Genomic DNA, 21,025 nt, shown 5'->3' on the forward strand with positions numbered 1-21,025 from the left:
GAAAAGATAATTGGCATATACTTTTGTTTAATTTTGGACGATACACACGAATTTTCTTAGACGAATATAAATATTACAAAAAGGAGTAGAGCCAGCAGTGAGCCTTGAGGAACTCCTAATGAGACATGAGCTACCGAATCCATTACTACTATCTGTTACCTCAATATGGGACTACCCATCCATTAGCCGTTGACATTCATTTTTAAAGTCTTGCAAGCTTCATAGATAGGTTTTATCAATTTTTTTTGATATTTTATTATTATTTATATATTTTTATATAATATTAGGCTGTGCGCGTATAAACCTATTTGTGATATACTTTCTATTTTGTAATTGGGTTATGCCCTGTAGAGTTTGTACAATAAATACATATATATATATATATATATATATATATATATATATATATATATATATATATATATATATATATATACACATTCTCAAGCAATAAACCATAGTCGATTGAATTGAATGCATGAGATAAATCGAAAGTTTAGATCAATTAATAGCAATTTATTACCATGAAATTTTTATAGATATCACATAGTTAAAATATGCAGATGATGTTGATTTTGCTGTCTGAAACCATACTTGCAGTCTGATATGAGCTTATAATTTCTTGTAAATGTACTCAGTCTCAAGTTGGCATGGTCAATAATTTTGGTCAATAATTATATCGTTTTTGCAGTCATTATGGGATATCTCCGGGTATCCACTGTCACAGAAAGATTTTTTTTGATGAATGATATTGCTGAAATTTTTTTGGAAATTGACAATGATTATCATCAATTCCTCGAGGTGCCATTTCTGTAGTTCCTCTAATGGTTACTTGGTGAAGTTGGATATAAAAATAAACTACTGCATGAAAAATGATGTAATTTGTTTGTATTAGGTATTTGTTTGTATTTCTATGAAAAATGTATTAAAAATATAACAATTGTTCATGATACTATAACCATAAAGATATGATCAATTGGGCGACGAGAATTGGACCTCTGCGCGCACGACGTCATCGCGTGACAAAATGCATTAGTACGCCTCAGCGAAGCATGGATTTTATATGCAATTTGGATTAATTTCGACGATTTTTACAACATTGTAACTATTTTGTAACCGATAATTTTATGAGATTGAATGTAATAATGGAAAAATCAGTCTATATAATTTAAATTACTTTACAGAGGCAAATTTTAATTTTTTGGCATGCTTTTACGGTAGCAGAATAAATCGTGTATAAAGTTAGTACAACACATTTTAAAATGGGAAGACATCAACATAATATTATATAAACGACACAAATACACAATATTTTTTTAAATGTTTATTTATTTATCAATGGGAATATCTCAATTTTACACAAAGTAAATTTTACAAGTCAATGGTCTAGTCTAAGAATATAATTTAATTTAATTAATTTACAATTTTGGTCATTTTGCGTTTTCTCATACTAGATATTTCTTCAATATTTCTGTTCAAAATTCTTATTCTAAAAAACATTTTGCACCTAAAAAATAAATTTTTTGCTGCATTGCTTAACTGGACACTTTCCGCTAATTTATTTGAATTTACAAGATAATTTTTTTCAATTTTCAAAGATTCTCCATTATAATTGGTGAATATATGGTCTAGCTCATTACATTTGGATAAAAACTCTTCACTAGGTTTCTGTAAACCACCTTCTGTTAAATGGTTGACCCAGGAAAAAGAAATCTCATTGGAATCGGGGATAGAACCAAGTTTTTCTTTGTTTCTCAACTTAAATGCGATAAAACCTGCCAAATTTTCCAATCCGTCCCACCTTAACTCTTCCTTTGTATCGAGTATATTTTTTTCAAATATTTCCTTCTCATTTTCATCGTCTTCAGATAAATCTAAAGCACTAAGCATTTCTCCGGTAAGAGCCTAAAAGTACAATTTTTTATTCAAAATTAATTTTAAAGAAAGAAAATAAATCAAAATGAAACCAAATTTAATAAATGAAATAAAATCCTCTTAATACCTGCTGCATTACTGAGTTCTTGGCCTCATTTACAATATTTGCAGAAGTGGTTGGTTGGTTAGTTACAATGTCAAGTTCCTCTTCAATATTTGCGGATTTAGATATTACATTATCATTTCTGCCCACCAAATAATTTCTTAGCTGATATTTGAATTGAAGGGCATTTGGGTGGTCATGCAGACCACCAATTGCTCTCATAATAGAAAAAAATCCTTCAAGTGGGTCCTGGTTAAGCCGGTACGTCAATAAATATTTGACACCAAATTCTTCTTTGAGGTCAAAAAAAAGCTTTTGCAAGGATTCTATACTTATAATAATCCCTTTCTGAAACGGTAGTAAAGTATTTGACCCAATCTTTCTCATATCTTTAACCATATTTTTCATTTTTTCCAAAATTTCATTTTGTTCTTGTAAAGCCAGACCATACCCTAGAATATTGATTTTAAAATGTATTAAATAAGTAGTTTAGAATAGAATATTGTTATTTTTACCTTTAACTGGATTTCGTGAAGCTGCATGTGGTATTTGCGAGTTAAAAACGTCAAACCAGTCATTGACAATTTTAAAAAAGTTAGAGCACTCAAGCCAGTTATTTTCTGTTTTGTAAATGCTCAGCATACCCAATCTAGACATCGCTTTTGAAATTGTATGCGAAAACAACTTAGAAGCATATTTTACTTTCTGCCTTTGAGCACCTAAAAATCAATTGGAATTATAATATAATAAGTTCATGGACTCATGATATACACAAACAAAATCTTAATTTTAAATGGTAGTTACCTTTTACAATTAATAAATCTGCGTTAAGCTTATGGGCAATATTCAAGTCCAAATTTTTAGTATTTTGCAATAAGTCTTACAACTGGTTTGGAATTGATAATTTTTCCGTTTAAAAGATATCCACTGTCAAGAAAATGATTCCTTAAAAGTTTAATCATATGTGGGGCGTCTGCAAATATGTGAATGTCTTTGTCGTTAGCTGGATTCTTGAAACTGGTGTTTCCTTCAGTATCGGTAGCTAGTTGAATTGTTTTTAGTTTTTTTGTTATTGTTATTTGTACAACCGGTAACTGCACAGTAAACCATTGTTCATTGTTTTGTTTTCAAATATTTGACGTATATTTGATACACAGAAACACGCAAGGAACCTAAACACAGCGACAGCATTCACATCTCACCACATTTCACAGCGCGATTCGCCATTCTCGATCGCTCGTTTTGTCACGCGCTTACGTCAGAGGAGGAAGAGAGATAGAAGATACGATGCGCGTGGGTTTATCTTTATGGTTATAGTATCATGACAATTGTTGTTTTATCCCTAATAGTATTGATTGTCTATCATTATTTTTACTCTTTTTTTTGAAGTTTTCCAGCTTACCTTGTTATATTTGATGAAATACAGATACCATCATGCCTATTCACTACTCTACTTCACAGAAACTATTTATCACATTATAATTTTCATTATTCGAAGCTTGCATTTAATTTGACTGTAACTAATTTTCTGAAGACACAGAAAATTGGGTTCATGTTGATCTAGTAAATTGTCTAGTTGTGGTATCCTCCTGGTAGCCATGCTCTATACATTAAGGTGCATAACCACAAATGATTCTTCTAAATTTTCCCATTTGACCTTTGGAATTGTATTTTTATACTTTGTTTAAGGATGAATCTGACTTACCAAAGGATAACCTTATAGTAGAAACTGCCAATAGAATGATGAAATATTTTAATGTCAGCCTGGACCCTAGAAAATTTCCCGTCAAAAAATACCAACTCACAGCAGAATTTAGTAGGGATAAAAGTTATTTGTGAGTTAGAATATCTTTGGATGAAATTTTTTTAAACATCTTTTTCTAGATTCAATGTAGAAGATCCAGATTTCTTCAATGCCTCTGTAAGAATTACTGTAGCTTCCTACATATTGGAAAGGGAAACATTTGGTACAGAGGACCAAGATAAGGGAATCAAACGACTTATTGCCGAAAATGTTTACAAGGCTGCTTATCCCTTACATGATGTAAGTAAAAAGTTCATGAAAGATTAACATTAATTTTTATTTTGAAAATCGTTAGTGTAAGGTTATCCAAATTTTGAAATTGATATTTGTGAACGTGCAAGAGAATTTGTCATTGTCATTATAAGGACTTGAATTGAATCTCTTCTGGGGAAAAACAATTTTTGAAACTCAAAAAATCTCTTGTGAGTAAAAATTGTGATATACTACAATTTAGAGACAATATGAGCATTGATGTATTGTTCTTCTTTCACTATGATTGCATCCACGGTGTTTTATCATATCCTCTGCTGGGGAAATTCGATAGACTCTTATAGTGTCTTAGTATGGCAGAAGAGAATTTTGAGAAACATACAATATACTTCATGTGAAAATCACTTTTGATGATCTGAAAATTCTGACTATATATTTATATACTGTGTTGCTTATTACACACAGGTAAAAATGTAGATTGCTTCCCACTATGTGGCATATTCAAGAAACAAATTATTATGATATTTTCAATTTTCACTAAACAATTTGGCCAGTATGAAGCTTCAGGCATGTAAAGACACGCCTGAAGCTTTATATTGGCCAAACGGGAACTTTTGCAAAGAATAAAAAAGAAGTAGTTACTTGGATATGACGACTAATTTCGCATTTGTAAATCTGTAGCACGAGTTCAATCACGACTATGACGTGTTACATTCGGAAGAGAAAGGTTTGAAATTTAATCTTTTAGAGTGCTTGGAAAATTCACCAAATAACCCACTAGAATTGAATACTTCCCCTTTATTAAATCTTTTTCTGAAGTGGAAATCATTTAACATTTGTCGCCAATCTCTTATTTATTAGTTTTGGTTGGTTTCCCCGGGTTTTGCCGTTTTTTTTGAGGACAAAACACAAGTTCTACAGGAAAATCCTTCGCCTGTGCGAAAGTAGCGATTTACATTGGATTTGAATCGCTAGAGAATAAACCCATTTGCAAAAACGTTCAGGAAGTTTATTCCAAATAAACCAGATGAAAGATTTTTCAAACAACGAAGTTCGAGGTGTACTCAGTTGAATCTCAAACCGATGGGCAGCCACAGTCCATCGCGTATTTCGGATATGTACCGAAATACGCGATGGTGGATTCAAATGTGCCAAGTCATTTGAACATTTCCCGTGAAAGTATCTAAAGAAGAGAGACAAATCTCCAACCTTTCTTCGATGTTCCATGCTGAAAAGGTTGCACTTGATGTTCGCGACTTCAATCAGGCGGATGGCTCTTATCTGGATGGAATCCAGCATCTTCAGGGTATGTTTGGGGCAGAGCTCCATACATAAGAACAATACTCCAAAGGAAGTCTGATCTGAGCTTTGAAAGCATCAAAAGTTGCTGAGGTGTGTATAGTTTCCTGGTTCGGAACAGTGTTCCAAGCTTTCGAGAAGCAGCCTTTACAATTCCAGAGACATGATGTTGCCAAGATATATTGGTGACCATTTCAACCCCCAACAAATTTATCGAAGCAGAAAGCGGAATTGTCTGACCTGACATTATTATATCCGATTCGGAGACATTTATCTTCTTGGAGAAAACCGTTGCCTGGGTTTTTGTGGGATTGAATTGAAACTGGTTACTTTCACGCCAGTTCGAAATCACTTCTAGATCCTCATTAAGATATGCAACCTCCTGCTGCCGGTGAAGATGTGCCTCCGTAGCCGATGTCCTGGAATCTAAATGTAATGACGAGACAAGTGTGCTGTCGTCAGCAAAGCAATATATTCTTGGTTTTTTCAAATAAGTCGTTGATATACAATAGAAAGAGAGTTGAAGACAATATGGATCCTTGGAGAACACCAGCGTAGATGGTGAAAGTATTCGAGAGATATCCATCGACGGTCACTTCCAGGAAATGTTTTTTCAGGAAGTTGGAGAGCAGAAATGGGAGCTTCAGTTTCAGTTTATATGTCAAGAAGAGTACTTCGACCACGCCACTGAAGATGATTGCCGCAGTTGCAGTTGAAACGTTTGGAGATAGTACCCAAAGACTGGTTTCAGGTTGTTTCGTCAGTGCAAGGTAGTGTATATCATCAACATAAAGTCGATGATTTCCGATAATTGAAAATCTAATTCCGTCAGAGTATCATTCCTCGAACTAAGCTGAAGACTACAACAAACAACAGGTTTGTCGTCGCCCCATCTGCCTGTTAACAGGCAGATGTCGTCGCCCCATCTGACGGAATTCGATTTTCAATTATCGGAAATCATCGACTTTATGTTGATGATATACACTACCTTGCACTGACGAGTGGCCAAACAGCCCGAAACCGGTCTGCAAGTGTGTTCCAATAATTGAAAATCTATTGCGGCAGTTGTATCGCCAACAGCATATGCAGGAATAACTTCTGTGAAGAATCCTGCACTGACACCTGTCGAATATAATCCAACGCCCTTCGTGGTATTAGCCAGGGGAGTAGTTGTTTTCTGATAGGTGACAGTCCATTAACCTACTGCGTAGGGTGTTGAGACTGGCCTGAACGAATTGTTCTCTTAGATGATTTGATTTATAGCCAGTCTTCAAGTATGCCTGTTGACTGTACGTGAAACACTCTGGTTGTTCATTTTATTCAGCCATTATTTGTTCATGAAGTGATATGTAACTAAGAATAGTTACATATCAGACTGACATTGAATTGAATCAACGGATGATTCAGCAAATATATCTTGAAAAATATCAAGAATACAGATTCTAGTTATTCAGTTTTCCCAATTTCGATATCTCTATACGATCGATATCTATAACAAATGTTTTAAGAATAAATATATTGATATTTTTCACAGTTAGAAGAAATTGGTCTCCCAGATACGGATAGTGTTTATCAAGCAGTTGCTCGGGCTGTAGATTATTTTTTGTGGGAATTAGTATTGAATATGAGTTCATTTGGGACAAACACTATGTTTTAATAAAATTTTTGCAATATCTGTACATCTTTGTGATTATTAACAAACTGATCATATGAAATGGATGATTTTCTTAGCGACATAGTCAAAAATAGTTATGAAAGTTTGGATAATATGTTAAAAGATCTAAAAAATACCAAAAAATACACCTATGATTCGATCTAATAATAGATCAACTAATATCACCAATTTTATGAAAGAAAACTGGTTAAATGAAACATAGAAATAAAAAATAAACATTCCCGACATGAAGTTTCGAGAATATCAGATAGGTTCCATGTGACATGTGACGTGAAGCTTCCATGGTACAAGACAAATTAGTTTCATTTCATTTTTTCATTCATTCTTTCAGAGTTTTAGAGTTATGTCATCAAAGTGCAACAATCTGATTGTATTCTGTGATAAAAAAGGTTGGATTCTCATTGAAAACATTTCTGTGTATAAAAAGTCCAAGAAAAAGTTTATCCTTAAATCAATATGAACTGAACCTGCAGTCTTCCACAAAGCATATGCCATGAGAGCCAAAAGATCAAGGTTATTGAAGGAAACATGATATTTAAATAAAAACAAGCAAAGAAAATGTGAGACATGATGCAGAAAGGAGTGAACTACAAAAAACTATTGAAGAATTTGCTGAAAACAAAAAAACTAACCAAAGACAAGGAAGTGATCATGCCAGTGTCACTGCAGCCGGACGAGGATCTCAAAGAAATGATAATGAGTCATGAACAAACTATAAAAAAGACTATTGGTTGTATGAAAGGAAAGCCAAACTGCTTAAAAGAAACAGTTAACATAAAGATAAGTATAAGTCTCTACAAAAAAAACTAGGAAGTGCTCATCAGAAAAAAGCACTGACATTTCTCAAACAGAGAAAAGACTGGTACGAAAAAGTAATTCATTAAAATCTTTTTGAAGTGAATCTGTTGTCTGTTAAAATCTGTTTTCTGTAAAAATCTGTTTTCTGTTAAAATCTGTTTTCAGCAGCTGTCGTCCTCTACGAACCATTCGCAAAAGTCGAAACTTGTGTGAGCTAACGATTAACGACGTATTGCCTTTCAACGTGTGATTCCTAGCACTGGTTGAACGGTAGGCGGTTGATTGATTGAGTGGACGAACCACTCAAACCAACCCAACCGGCTACCGAGAATGTTCAATATGAAAATGAAGATTCTGAATAAAACTTTGTGAGGTTCTACAAAAAAAAATATGACAAATTTTATGAAAACTGTTCAGAAACAATTTGGAACTCAGTATAGCAGTATAGAAAATTAAAAAAAAAATAATGGTTGTACGGAACTGTACATCTGTTTTAAGCCTTCATTATATTAGGAAGTTCACTAATAACGCCCCATTCCATCAGTTGTATGATAAATATAGAGGCGTTTACAGAAATATTGTGAAAGTTACTAAGAAATATATCTTACAGCAGCAGTACTGACAAAGAAACTTGGCCTAGAGTCAACCATCAAAAACCATCACATCAAGTAATGTGATCTTGAATCCCAGTAGGCTCAATTTACTCGTATATTATCGTTCTATAGCCGAGAAAATTACTGAAAATATTGAAACTTTATGAAATATCTTGTTTAACTTGAATAACACTCACCTTAACGAATCATTTGTTTTTTATAAAACTAACTTGTTTGAGCTGGTGAAACACATTGAGAAAAAGACCTTATACAACATTAATTATATCTATTAGTTCAACTAATCATTAGGGGTGTTTCTCCAACAAAGCTATTGTATAGAGAAACAAGTGTCGCGGTTTTATAAAACTTCTTTCTATAGTGAAAATCAAAATGAATTTTGTTAATAAGTTTTGGTATGGATTTTCATAAAGTATCGGCCAGTTTCATTTAATTCTATAAATTTATAGTTGGCTCTAGAAAATCTTTTTTTTTTTCATTTATTTAGCTTCAACCACAGAGGGTTATTAGCTGAATGTCATATACAAATATGTATCATTATTACAGTGTTATGTCATTTGAATTTTGTTCAATACATTTATGTTACTGATGAAATTTAATAATTGAGTATGGTCCGATTTATCACTTAATATAGTTTTCAAGTCATCTAGTTTATGCCGGCGTCTCTCGTTTGTGTATATTGGGTACTCGGTTAGAATATGTACGATAGTTAATTCAGTATCACAATGTAACATATTGGAACTTGTTCTCCTGAAAGTACCTAGATAACTGTGCGTGAGAAATTTGTGTCCAATACGTAGGCGAGATAATATAGTTTGTGTTTGCCGTTTCTTAGCTGATATTTTCCATGGTAAGACGAATGGTTTGACTCTGGAAAGTTTGGAATTGGATATATCCCATTTTTGTTGCCAGTCTAATGTGAGGTTCTTTTTCAGTGATAGTTTCATGTCGTGGTAAATACTTTTGGTTATTTGATGGGTAGATCCATCACCGCTTGGTGCTTCTCTCTCTTGGTAATCTGTCCGCTTTCTCGTTGCCTTCTATTCCGATATGAAATGGGCACCAGAGGAACTGAACATTTGAGTTTTTCTTCTGAGAAATTTCTAATTCGCACTTTATTTCAATTAGGGTTGGGTGAGTTGGGTATAATTATAAAAGTGACTGAATAGTGCTTAAAGAGTCTGAGGCGATTATCCAATTTAATGTTGGTTTTGTATTCAAGTGACGTAGGGCTTCGCGAGTCGCTGTGAGCTCAGCAGTAAATATGGTGGTGAAGGATGGTAGTTGGAATTTAGGGAAAAACTCAATGGTTGTATATGCAACCACCCTACTTCACTTTCAGATTGGAAAGCGTCAGTGTATATGCACTGAAAATTTTCAAATTTTTCAATTGTTTCTAAAAAAAGTTTTTTGAATAATAATGGATGATTTTCGGATTTCTTCAGATGACTAAAATTCAGGATAGTAGATGGGATATGTATTGTCCATGGAGGAGGGGTTGTAATTTTGTTAGATTTAATTGTTTCAGGTAGGGTTGAATTCAGTTGTGCAAGGATTCTGTTTACTCGTTCCTAGAAAGGAAGCATTATCCGCTTTCTGTGATTGAATGTTTCCTGAAACCTCCTTGCGAATACATGTTGATGCACTGGATTATTTGGATAGGGTGATATTTTAGTGGCACATGACAAAGTTAAATATTTCCGACCATCAGTCAGTGACGGTTCTCCGGATTCGCAATTTAAGCTATCGATTGAACTAGTACAGAATGCTCCAAGTGCGATTCGTAAATCTGCGTTGTGGATTATGCCGAGTTGTTTCAGTGAGCCGAATTATATAATATACTAACATAGTCCAGTTTGGAACGGATTAATGTTCTCTACATTGTCATGAGTGTTGGGAAGTCTGCTCCCCCTGATGTGTGAGATACAGATTTCATTAAATTTAGTCCTATTTGACAAGTTAATCGAAGTGACTGAATATGTGATTTCCATGTTTATTGTCAAATTTCATGCCTAGGAATCTTTTACTTGTTACATAGTCAAATGGGAAGTTATTCAAGTATAATGTGGGATATTGTGTGTTTCTTTTTTTTGGTAAAATGCATTACTTTTGTTTTGTTGGATGAAAATTGAAGTCCGATTGTCTCTGACCAGGTCTCTATATTATTGAGTGCTTTTGAAACTTTCATAACTAGTTTATATGCTATTTAAATATCGAATTGAAATGCGTTTTTATCCATATCTAAATTTTTTTGGAAGAGCGGTTACTTTAATTATTTCTGGCATCGTGTCTATGTGCACTGTACACACACACTAAATAATAATCATTTTTTCCTGATTTTTAGTCTGTTTATAACATTATCGTGCTGTTATTGTCACTCTCAACGTAACAAATAATCGAGATTGCAGGATCATACCTTTTCAATGAATATTTACATCAACCTAATATTACTTAAGGTAGCCTATAATGACATAACGAGCCGAATATTGAAAGGCGATTCTTTAAAAGTGAAAGACATGTTAATTTTCTTGTCAATATATAGTCAGTATTACGCTTTTGTGGTATTCTCAACTTGTTTGAAACATTGTTGATAATTCAATGGTTTTATAGGGATTAATGTTGTTTCTTTAATTTTCAATTATTATTCATATACTTGTGATGCACTGTTTGGAACTTTTGGTGTAGTAATGATTATTACTGGAGTAAGATCTTCCTCTTGAAGATAATCACTTTGTAATCGAAATACGTGTCGAGCTGTTAAAATAACAGTTTGGTGTTGGGGAAAAAACTCCAGTAATATTTATTATTCACATGTTTAGGTTTTAAATAGGCAAATTCATTCTCTAATCAACTTGAAAGAGTGGAAATGACGGATTAACAATTTTTGTGGAAACTAAAATTTTGTTGGGTCATAAAGACCAGAAGGGTAGGTCAAAAGTGGGCCTAGTCGATCCTCCACTGCAACCCGCAAGGGTTTATTGTGGCTCACACCTATTAAAACCAAGTAAACCCAGTTTCTTGACGAGGCTGATTAGTTTATATGGTGAGTGATCTTTCAGGTCAGATGGTAAAAGTATTGTTCTACCAAACTCTGAAAACCTGATTCGGTCTGCAGTGGCGCAGGTATATGCTCTGCTGTTTCATCATTTTCCAAACAGAGGCTACCCACACTGTCTTCTGACAGTCCGAGTCTCTGTATATGATGATTCAGGCGACAGTGACCTGTAAGAAGGCCAGTTAGACATCGTAGATCATCCCTACTATAGTCCAACAACTGTTTGGTTTCAAGCTTCGAAAGATAAATGAACGAGACCAGAAGGTAATAAATATCAGCAATTTATAATCTGACTGATCAGGTTCGTTGTTCTTAATCTTACAACATTGTTGTTTTGTGTATATTTATTGTTTTGAAAGGTTTGTCCAAGTTGATTGTTACTAACAATTATAACCATCAAATGCATGATTAAATAACAGCAACTTCGATTTTTAGGGTGATATCCATGACAAATCCTCGAAGAGAAAACTCCTTTTGGACGAATGGGCTTCAGTTTCGAAATGTATAAAATTCCAACCCATAGACGAAATAAAAGACTATTTTGGCGTCAAACTAGCCTTATACTTTACCTGGCTAGGCTTCTACACTCACATGTTGATTCCAGCATCGATTGTTGGGATTTGTTGCTTGCTATATGGCGTTTTCACTCTCAATTCGGACACTTTGAGTCGCGACATATGCTCCAAAAATATCACTATGTGTCCCCAGTGCGATAAATACTGTGATTATTGGAATTTGCAATCGAGTTGTACATACTCAAAGATTCAGCATGTTATCGATAATCCTGCAACAATTTTTTTTGCTGTATTTATGTCATTTTGGGGAACACTTTATCTGGAACTATGGAAAAGGTAAGATTTTCTGTGTTTCTATATATGCAAGCCTGCCAAAGTTCTAAATGTGAACAAGTTGTGTGCCTTAGTCGGAATGTAGTATAAATGTATCCTCTGTTTCCCGGTTTCTGTCGCATAGTAACATGCAGTTTTGATTTTAAACATCACGTTTTTATACCCTTTCTTATTGTATATCACTAATATTTTCTTGGGCTTGGAAAAGCTGGCTTAAATAAATTCTGAAGTACTTAATCAATATATTCGGAAGAAAAGGATGTATATTATTCGATAAGATTTTGAAAAATGATGAATTGGTTAAGGCTTTCGCGGCCGAGATTTTCAGTGTTGCGATCTTCATTCGGGTTTGAAGGCCATCGTGGTTTGGAACTGTATCCAATGTCATCGGTGAACCATTAAATCTATCTCTGTTTCAAATCTGTTTTTCTGTTAACCAGCTGTCGCACCCCTACGATCGACAACCCTCAGAAGACTAAACTTGTGCGAGCTAAGGATTAACGAAGTCTTATCCTTTAACGTGTGATTAAACGTGATGAATAAAACTCTGAAGAAGCCAGCCACTCGTGCTGGTGAAAACGTTGGATACACTTCCAAACCACGACGGCCTTCAAACCCGAATGAAGATCGCAACACTTTTGAAAAATGTTTATACAATATAGTAATACAATATAGTGAGTTTGTGAATTGACGAAGAGGATCTGCATTACTTGTTACAATGAGGTTCTATAAAAAAGTGTGATGTGAAAATATGTGCAGCTTGTAGATGAAAACATGCTGAACTATTTCAATTCAACATATTTCAGTTGAGTTTAAGTGCTTCTAGGTGTTACTTGAAGTGTTCTTCAGATAAGTTAAAAAAATAATGAGTAAACAATCTTAAAACGCCAATGGCAACTATGAAACGCCATTGGCAACTGTGAAAGCCATTGGCAACTTGTCCGATCATTAAAAACGCAATTTTAATCGTCAGTGACCTGCTCTGTTATAGGTAAAATCGAGAACTTTTTGAGTGACATGTGCAAGCTAAGGGAATGTGGGAAATTTTATATCTTGATGTGTAATGGCACTCCCTGCCAAGAATATGACATGAAGTTATTCGAAATAGCCACCATTCCAAAGTTTTTTTAAAGGACAAAACACACGCACAATAGGAAAATCCTCAAGGCGTTCTTAGAGCGGAGAATAAATCCATTGAGTTATTAAACAGTGAAGTTCGAGGTGTACTGAGTTGAACCTCAAAACGATGAGCATCCAGTAAAGCGAGATATCAAATATCAAATGAGTTTTATTAGACATCTGGATTGTCTCATCAAAACTTATAACTTTATGCTCTCCTACAGTCACGTGAGGTGAAAGTTTTTTTTAGTTCTACATATATGGAAGTTATTAAAAACGTATTTGGTTATAATTGAATGAAAAATGTACCTTGGGTGGGTTTGGCTTTTTAATGTGAACTTCTTATTACTGTTGAAATTGCCGCCTATAAAAATAAGTTTGGAGACCCAAAACTTTTGTAGATAATTAAGTTGTTTTACATAGTATCGTTTCAAAAATCCTATTAGGAAATTGATGAAATATAGTAATAATGATATCGTTTTTATTGACCTTTCAAGTAGCATCAAGTCCAAAGTTAGGTTCACAAAAAACAAAGTAGTCGTACACTTAATCTCTTATGAACAAAAAGTTTATTGAAATATTCATATGGAATTGTTTCAATTGAATTTGAGATGAACAGAAAAGTGAATAAATTATCTTCACAATAGATTGAGTGTTATGTACAGAAATTAATGGAGAATGTTTCAGGATATTTGCCTGTTTTTTTTTATTATCCAATACAATTTCTCTGTCTGTTCGGTTTTTTCGCTAACGAGCTGTGTTTCTTAACGTGTAGTGAAAGCCATCATATTTTTCATCAATACTTAATATGTCATAGTTGTTTGGATTTTGTGTCCATTTAATTGATAAAACTTGTTTATTAGCACAGTTAATTATCCAAAACATTTTTTTTCAGATATAGTGCCGAAATAGCCCACAGATGGGGCTTGACAGGTTTTGATCTTATGGCAGAACCTCCAAGACCAGAGTACCTGATGAGACTGGCAAACGCAAAGAAAAAAAAATTCAACGTTGTGACCCAGTTGCAAGAACCAGTGGTGCCTTTTTGGAGGGTTAAATTACCCTCATTGATACTTAGCTTTACTATAGCAATTTTCTGGACGTTAGTTGCTTTTGGTGTGGTAGTAGGAGTGGTTATTTATAGGATGTCTTACATCACTTCGGAATCGTTATATAGGTACTCAATAATATTTTTATGCAATAAAATCTACACTTGTTTCTTCTGTAATTTTTAGTGACAAATCGAGCTACCGGATTTATGTAATTCCTGTAACTGCTGGACTCATTAATTTAGTTTGCATTGTTATTTTGAATCTCATATATGATAGAATGGCGGAATGGCTCACGGAAATGGAATTACAGAGAACTCAAACCGAATTCGACGACAGCCTAGCGGTCAAAATTTACATGTTTCAGTTTGTCAATTACTACTCTTGCATATTTTATATAGCCTTCTTGAAGGGGAAGTTTGTTGGATATCCGGCAAAGTATAACAGAGTATTTGGTTACCGACAAGAAGAGGTTAGTTGATTATTTTCTGAATGATAATGATTACAGGGGGTGGAGTGACGTTTGAATATGAAATTAAATTTTTATAGTCTAATTTTGATTGAATGTTATTCTCCACTGTTTGTGTGTTGCATGTGTGTCATTCACGTAAAGATCATAATCGGTTATTTCTCGAACATTTTTATTCTTTATCAATTAATGATATATGTTTCTCTCGAGAAAAAATAAAAAGGAAATATTTTCAGGAGAGAGTAGTTTAATGATGGAAAATTAGAAAGCCAAATAGATTTTTTTTTCAAAAAATGTGAAAAAAATATTGTGAGGTTTTTAATACTTAGTGATAACAGAAATATTTGAGTAAAACACAAATGCCTGACAGTATCTAAAATAACTTGAGTGCAATTTTGTGTGAATCTCATAAAAAAGTTTTCAAGAGTTCTATAATGCTTTTATTAACATGTCTCAGAAACAAAAGAAAATATAAAGTCTCATATACACTACATTATTGTTAATCTCTGGATGTTTTTTCATAAAGTTGATCAGAAAATTTCTGGATTTCCTCCCAATCGATAGTCTAGTGACCTACTCACATTGTTTGCCACATGTGAAACCACTATTTGGTTAGGTTCGGACAGTTCAAAAATATTAAAATATAAACTAGAGGTTCAACTCCATCATTAAACAAAAAATGTGGGAAACTACTATAGAAAGGAAACAGAAAATAACTACAATGAAAACTCTCTATAAAGATATGTAGATCATGCTGCACACAAGTGTTTCTCTATTTGAGTTGGCATCATCAGGAGATGACTACAACCACAACAAAGTGTTTTCAATAGATTCATTTTACGCCAGTGGTTCTAATTCTACCTATCAAGATATGAAAACAATCTTGAAACTAAATAATACTACTAGATTTTTTCCCATCACCAAACCGTTATTTTAACCTTTTACACTGATTTAGATTTTTCAATTATTTTTAATTTTTTCAGATATTGCACAATTGAAATATCCAAGATTAAAAAAAAGTTTAATGAATCACAGAAGTGACCTCTAATCATTTCAAATCACGAATTTGCATGCTTAAAGTATATACCTAAAGATACATTCAAACACGTAAACATACAATTATAGTTGCCATTGTTGTTACGTTTTCCCACGTGGGTTTACCAATAATTGACTACACTGAACAATAATCAAACTCAACTTTATTTCACTTCAAATACAACAAACACTTCAACTATTATTCAAATGTCTATCACCTTACTAGATCGCTCCGTGTACCGCATTGTAACTTCCACTTGACTGTCTCGATGGGCGAGTGGATGGCGCTTATATTTGGCAATCGAAGGCGCTGGAACATTCCTCGGAATTCCATCAAAGCCGGTAGCATTATTCTCGCTACATTTAGAACGGTAGCAAATATTGAACATTCGCGCCCTCTTATCTACGTCACAATTGGTTTATGGCTACCAGTGGCGGCCGGCGTTATTTTCTTTAGGGTATAATTTACAACATTATGTTGTTGCTGTAAAAAGAATGTACTTTTGGGTTAAGAGGGTGTTTGATTCCCGCTCCTAATCCCTCGAGGTTAAAGAAAATAGAAAATACACGTAATATTTGATTAGTATCAGTATCAGACAAAATCGTCAGATGTATCTGTCAAACGTTAATAACTTCGGCATTTTTGGTGATTAATCACTCATGAAAGAAATCATAATCATAATGAGCCTCACATATTGTAAGAATGAGAAAAAGTATGTATAACACATTTTTTTCACGCTAGAACAAAACACCATCTATTAACACACGTTTCACTAGCAATTTAGTCTTTATCATCTCCCGATGGTGCTAGTTTTGTTAGTGAAACGTATGTCGAGGGATAGTGTTTTGTTCTGGAATGAGAAAATGATTTCTTTAGATTCGTTATACGAGGTTCCAGTTCTACCCATCAGACTCTGGTTTCCACTCAAAAAACATATTTTAACATATGTGGCGAAAGTGCTATGATTTTTCAAGGAAGTAAAACTACAAGTGACAAGGACCACTCTTCACCATGATAATCTGATATCACATACATTAGATAGCTTAGTAGTGAACTAGTTGAAACATGTAGAGTGCAGTTAGAGTGGTTTCAAATGAGTTGGGTTTCCATATTGCAAAGGCCGTTTACCATGCACTTATTGAATCTCGACTACGTTATGAAATATCTTTTTGGGGAGCATGCAACTCGTCTCTTCCCTCTTCTGTATTGATATTACAGAAGAGGGACACTAAGATGTCTCTGCAAAGTTAAACCCAGAGAATCGTGCAGGAACTTGTTCACTGCCAATAAAATGTTAACAGTCATCGCACTTTTTATCTTACAGACGGTTTTCCTTATTTATAAACGTAAATCGAAGTTTTTTGCTTATGCTACTTCGAATTTGATCAAGAATTCTATGTACTATAATGGTGGTAAGTTGTTCAATCATTTACCACTAGAAATGAGATCTGCAAATCTAAGCAACATTCATTTCAAAAAGGTTGTGGAAGAAACTTCTTGTTGATAGAGACCCTATTATAGTTTGGAAGAGTATTTTAGCGAATCCTTTTAACAATATATCTGCAATATATTAGCAATTTATTCTTTGTACTATCACTTTATACATGGCGGTATTTTATCTATACATTTTAAGAACTTTTTTTTATATTTACATTTATACATTTTTGGAACTTTTTATATCTACATTTATACTTTTTTAGTACTTTTTCTGTATTAACATTGTATTTCTTGGACTTTATCAATAAGATGCAAATCTTCGAACAATAAAGTATATTTTGATTTGACTTGATTTGGTAATACATGGGGCATCTGCCCTGATTTAGCACCCAATTTCTTTTAGTTTTCCTTAAGGGACAAATAATTTGCGCTTTGAAATTTATGATTATTCGTGATATATATTATCATAAACAATGTTGCAGACTAAAAACTTTTCATTCATTTCCTGGTATTATTTAAATTTTCTGTTATTTTTTTTAGTGTAATCCGGGCGGGTGCCTTATGGAATTGACGATACAGTTAGCCATTATCATGATTGGCAATCAAGCTGTCAATACTGTTACCGAAATGGTCATACCATTGCTAATGAAAATGTACAACACTTTTGTAGTGACTATGGGTATAGATAAGGTAGAAAAGGAAGAAGTCGCTCTGATCAGTTGTAATCAATGGACAGAAGATTACAAGTTGGGTGATTTGGAGAGCAGAACATTGTTTGCTGAATATTTGGAAATGGGTGAGAGATGATAGTACTAATATTTGTTGAATACATTATTTGCAATTGTATTGAAAAACTTGAGCCTTGATTGGAGAGAACAAAATCCAGGCTGGTAAGCCATCGTCGAATGAAACTTGTAGTACCAAATGTTTTGTTCACTACTGCGGCAGATATCACCAGTGACTGCGACTCAGTTATTGCTGAGACTTCGAGATAAAACTTTCGGTTTCTCAGTCAACTCTGCAGAAACCTAACAATTTGTCTAACAAAGTAAGCTTATGAAACAAAATTTCAATTATTATTAATGTCAATATTTTGTTTGATGTATTGATATTATGTGTTGAACTCATATTTGTATACAATTATAACCTACAAAGGATGAACTTGTATACAATGTCATACCAAAAAAAAATTGTTCAGTTATATGTTGAGAATATATTATATTCAGATGTTGCTAGTATTTTCAATCAACGAAACCTACGAGAAAATATTGAAAATAATGGCATAATAAAGATCCTGAGAGACTCGGATCAACACTGACCTATCGAAAGTCAAGAACTAGTCTGACGCAAATCTCTCAATACTTAACATAAAAAAGACAAATATTTTTTTTAATACGAACTGTCCAATATATTACTTGGAGAAGATCTGAAAAAAAAAACAACTAAATTCTTAGGGGCTGACATTAATAATACTTTAAAATTCGACGGTCACATTATCATGTTATGTAAACAAATCGCATCGGGGTATTTTGTTATCAGAACAATTGTTAATGAACTTGGTATTAGCCAGCCAAAAATGTTGTATATTATGCTTTGGTAAAGTTCATCCTACGATAAGGAATACAATTTTGGGGTTCATGCGCTGACAAAAATTTTGAATCTCTTTGTACAACAGAGAAGATCACAGAAGCAAAGGGAATAGCTGAAATGTAAGCCACTTTTTATTAAACGTAAAGTATTAATATTATCTTCATTAATTATTTTGGAAACAGTTAGTGTCATATATGTTACGTGGTTTTCACTGAATTTAACTTTTTTAAAATAATCATTATTGAACACAAATTTGAATACCTACAATATACATTTACAAAAAGATGTGATTCAAGTTTTGACGAACATGGATATTTGTGAAGTTATCAAGAATCTGAATATGACTTGAATGTTAGTGTCATGTTAGTGTCCTCTTGGAGTCCCATATTTATAGAATCGGGAATTGAGAATGTAAATGTGCCTGTCTTCTATTAGAAGAAATCTTGAAAATGTGCTGAATATGCTAAGTGAGGCATTTCCTGGGTAACTGCATAGTGGCTAATGCAATACTTTGTTATTATGATTCAATCCACAAAGGTTGCATTGATTTTTCTAATATAACATACATAAAAACAAAAATCATTATTAATCAGAAAAAATTGTCGCAACACCCGCTCTGCAGTTAGCCTTACTCATACTCTAATCAAGCTTGGTTAAAAGGTCGTTCATATACAGCCTGCAGCTATTAGGTGTACTGAAACAGAAAATGAATTTAATAAAGCATCAAAAGTTAACTTGATATTGATTGCCCATTATAATTCAAACGAATTGTAAGCATCTTAAGCAAAACTATGGAAGTGAAGGAGTGTCTAAATGAAATTTTTAGGGACAGATTTATAGGATGTTTATAGGATTAGGAATTATTGGCCTCCCTGATCACTAGACCGATATTTCATAGATTTTTCTCTATGAGTTTATTTAAAACAACAAGTAAACAATCACAGGTTATTTTGAACTGAGAGCATTTGAAGATTACCATTCAAGACTTTCGTGAGTGCTGTGCCAACATAAGTTTCATATTAATGGTTTCTGTCATGTCATGTTTCCTGTCATTTTCAGTCAAATTTGTTTTTCTGGTGAATCAATAAAAATGTTGAATATGAAACTCGTGAAAATTCACTTAACAAATGTTGAAATAATTGAAATTTTACACCAGAGGTTCCAAATTCGTTTATGCAGTCAGTTATCCATTAACCCCTCTTCAATACAGAACAACGAAAGTATTTTCTGATCAAGATATTGCATGTAAGTGTGGTATATACCAGAAATATGAAGTTTCAATTATGTTTCGTTCAAATCAGTATAGCGAAAGTGAAAGTAGGGTATAAAATTTAGAACACATTTGCAGGAGCATTTTTAGAAATTTCTTCAAGAAATGTCAACTTTGACAGTTCCAGACTATTACGTGGGTTTTGAATTTAGACATTTTTCAAAAATAGATTTGGAAAGCTGAATACACTTATTGAATGAATGAATCGAAGAGGTTTTTGTATGAAAGTGTATAATCATAAAATTATTGCAAAGCGCTTTCGACTTTCGTCATCATCAGTGCTCACTTTTCAGGCAACAAAATTAGTATATGGCACATTTGTAATACTTATTTTGATACTTCCTGTTGCCTGACAAGTGAGCACTGATGATGACGAAAGTCGAAAGCGCTTTGCAATAATTTTATGATTATATACTTTCATACAAAAACCTCTTCGATTCATTCATTTTTCAAAAAAAACATCTATTAAGTCAACTTTCAATTGTATCTATCTAAAAGTCCCATCTGGTGCGAACATGATCAATTTCTAATTAAAATATGGAAGACTCCATGACTACCTTTATTTCTCTTATAGTATTGTTGAGACATCGGTGTTGTCTTATGATCCGGGTGAGATTGAATCTGTCATGGAGAAGGAGAAGCGACAAATTTATTGGAACTATTAATTTCTCACTCCACCCTCAATAAAGCCGATAAACCTGGGTGAGAGACAAATATCGAATATCCCCACTATTCATTGAATGTAGCAATTCATATCTCCTGAAATGTTGATGAATT

The 21,025-nt window shown here is 33.4% G+C and overlaps 1 protein-coding gene across 8 annotated transcripts in view; it reads left to right on the forward strand.

Annotated features, from left to right (window-relative positions):
- Positions 1-21,025, forward strand: part of LOC111507983 (anoctamin-2) — an 86,157-nt gene that overhangs the window by 39,077 nt on the left and 26,055 nt on the right. For all 8 annotated transcript variants that reach the window (XM_074185320.1, XM_074185325.1, XM_074185321.1 and 5 more), the window contains 6 exons: positions 3,668-3,813; positions 3,863-4,022; positions 11,866-12,281; positions 14,293-14,574; positions 14,633-14,918; positions 17,929-18,184. In XM_074185320.1, the coding sequence (XP_074041421.1) occupies positions 3,668-3,813; positions 3,863-4,022; positions 11,866-12,281; positions 14,293-14,574; positions 14,633-14,918; positions 17,929-18,184 (1,546 nt within the window). The remainder of the gene's footprint in view (positions 1-3,667; positions 3,814-3,862; positions 4,023-11,865; positions 12,282-14,292; positions 14,575-14,632; positions 14,919-17,928; positions 18,185-21,025) is intronic.

This window comes from Leptinotarsa decemlineata, unplaced genomic scaffold (genome assembly GCF_025532065.1).
Source record: "Leptinotarsa decemlineata unplaced genomic scaffold, Ldec_3_MD MMD2_tig00026369_RagTag_RagTag, whole genome shotgun sequence".
NCBI lineage: Eukaryota > Metazoa > Arthropoda > Insecta > Coleoptera > Chrysomelidae > Leptinotarsa > Leptinotarsa decemlineata.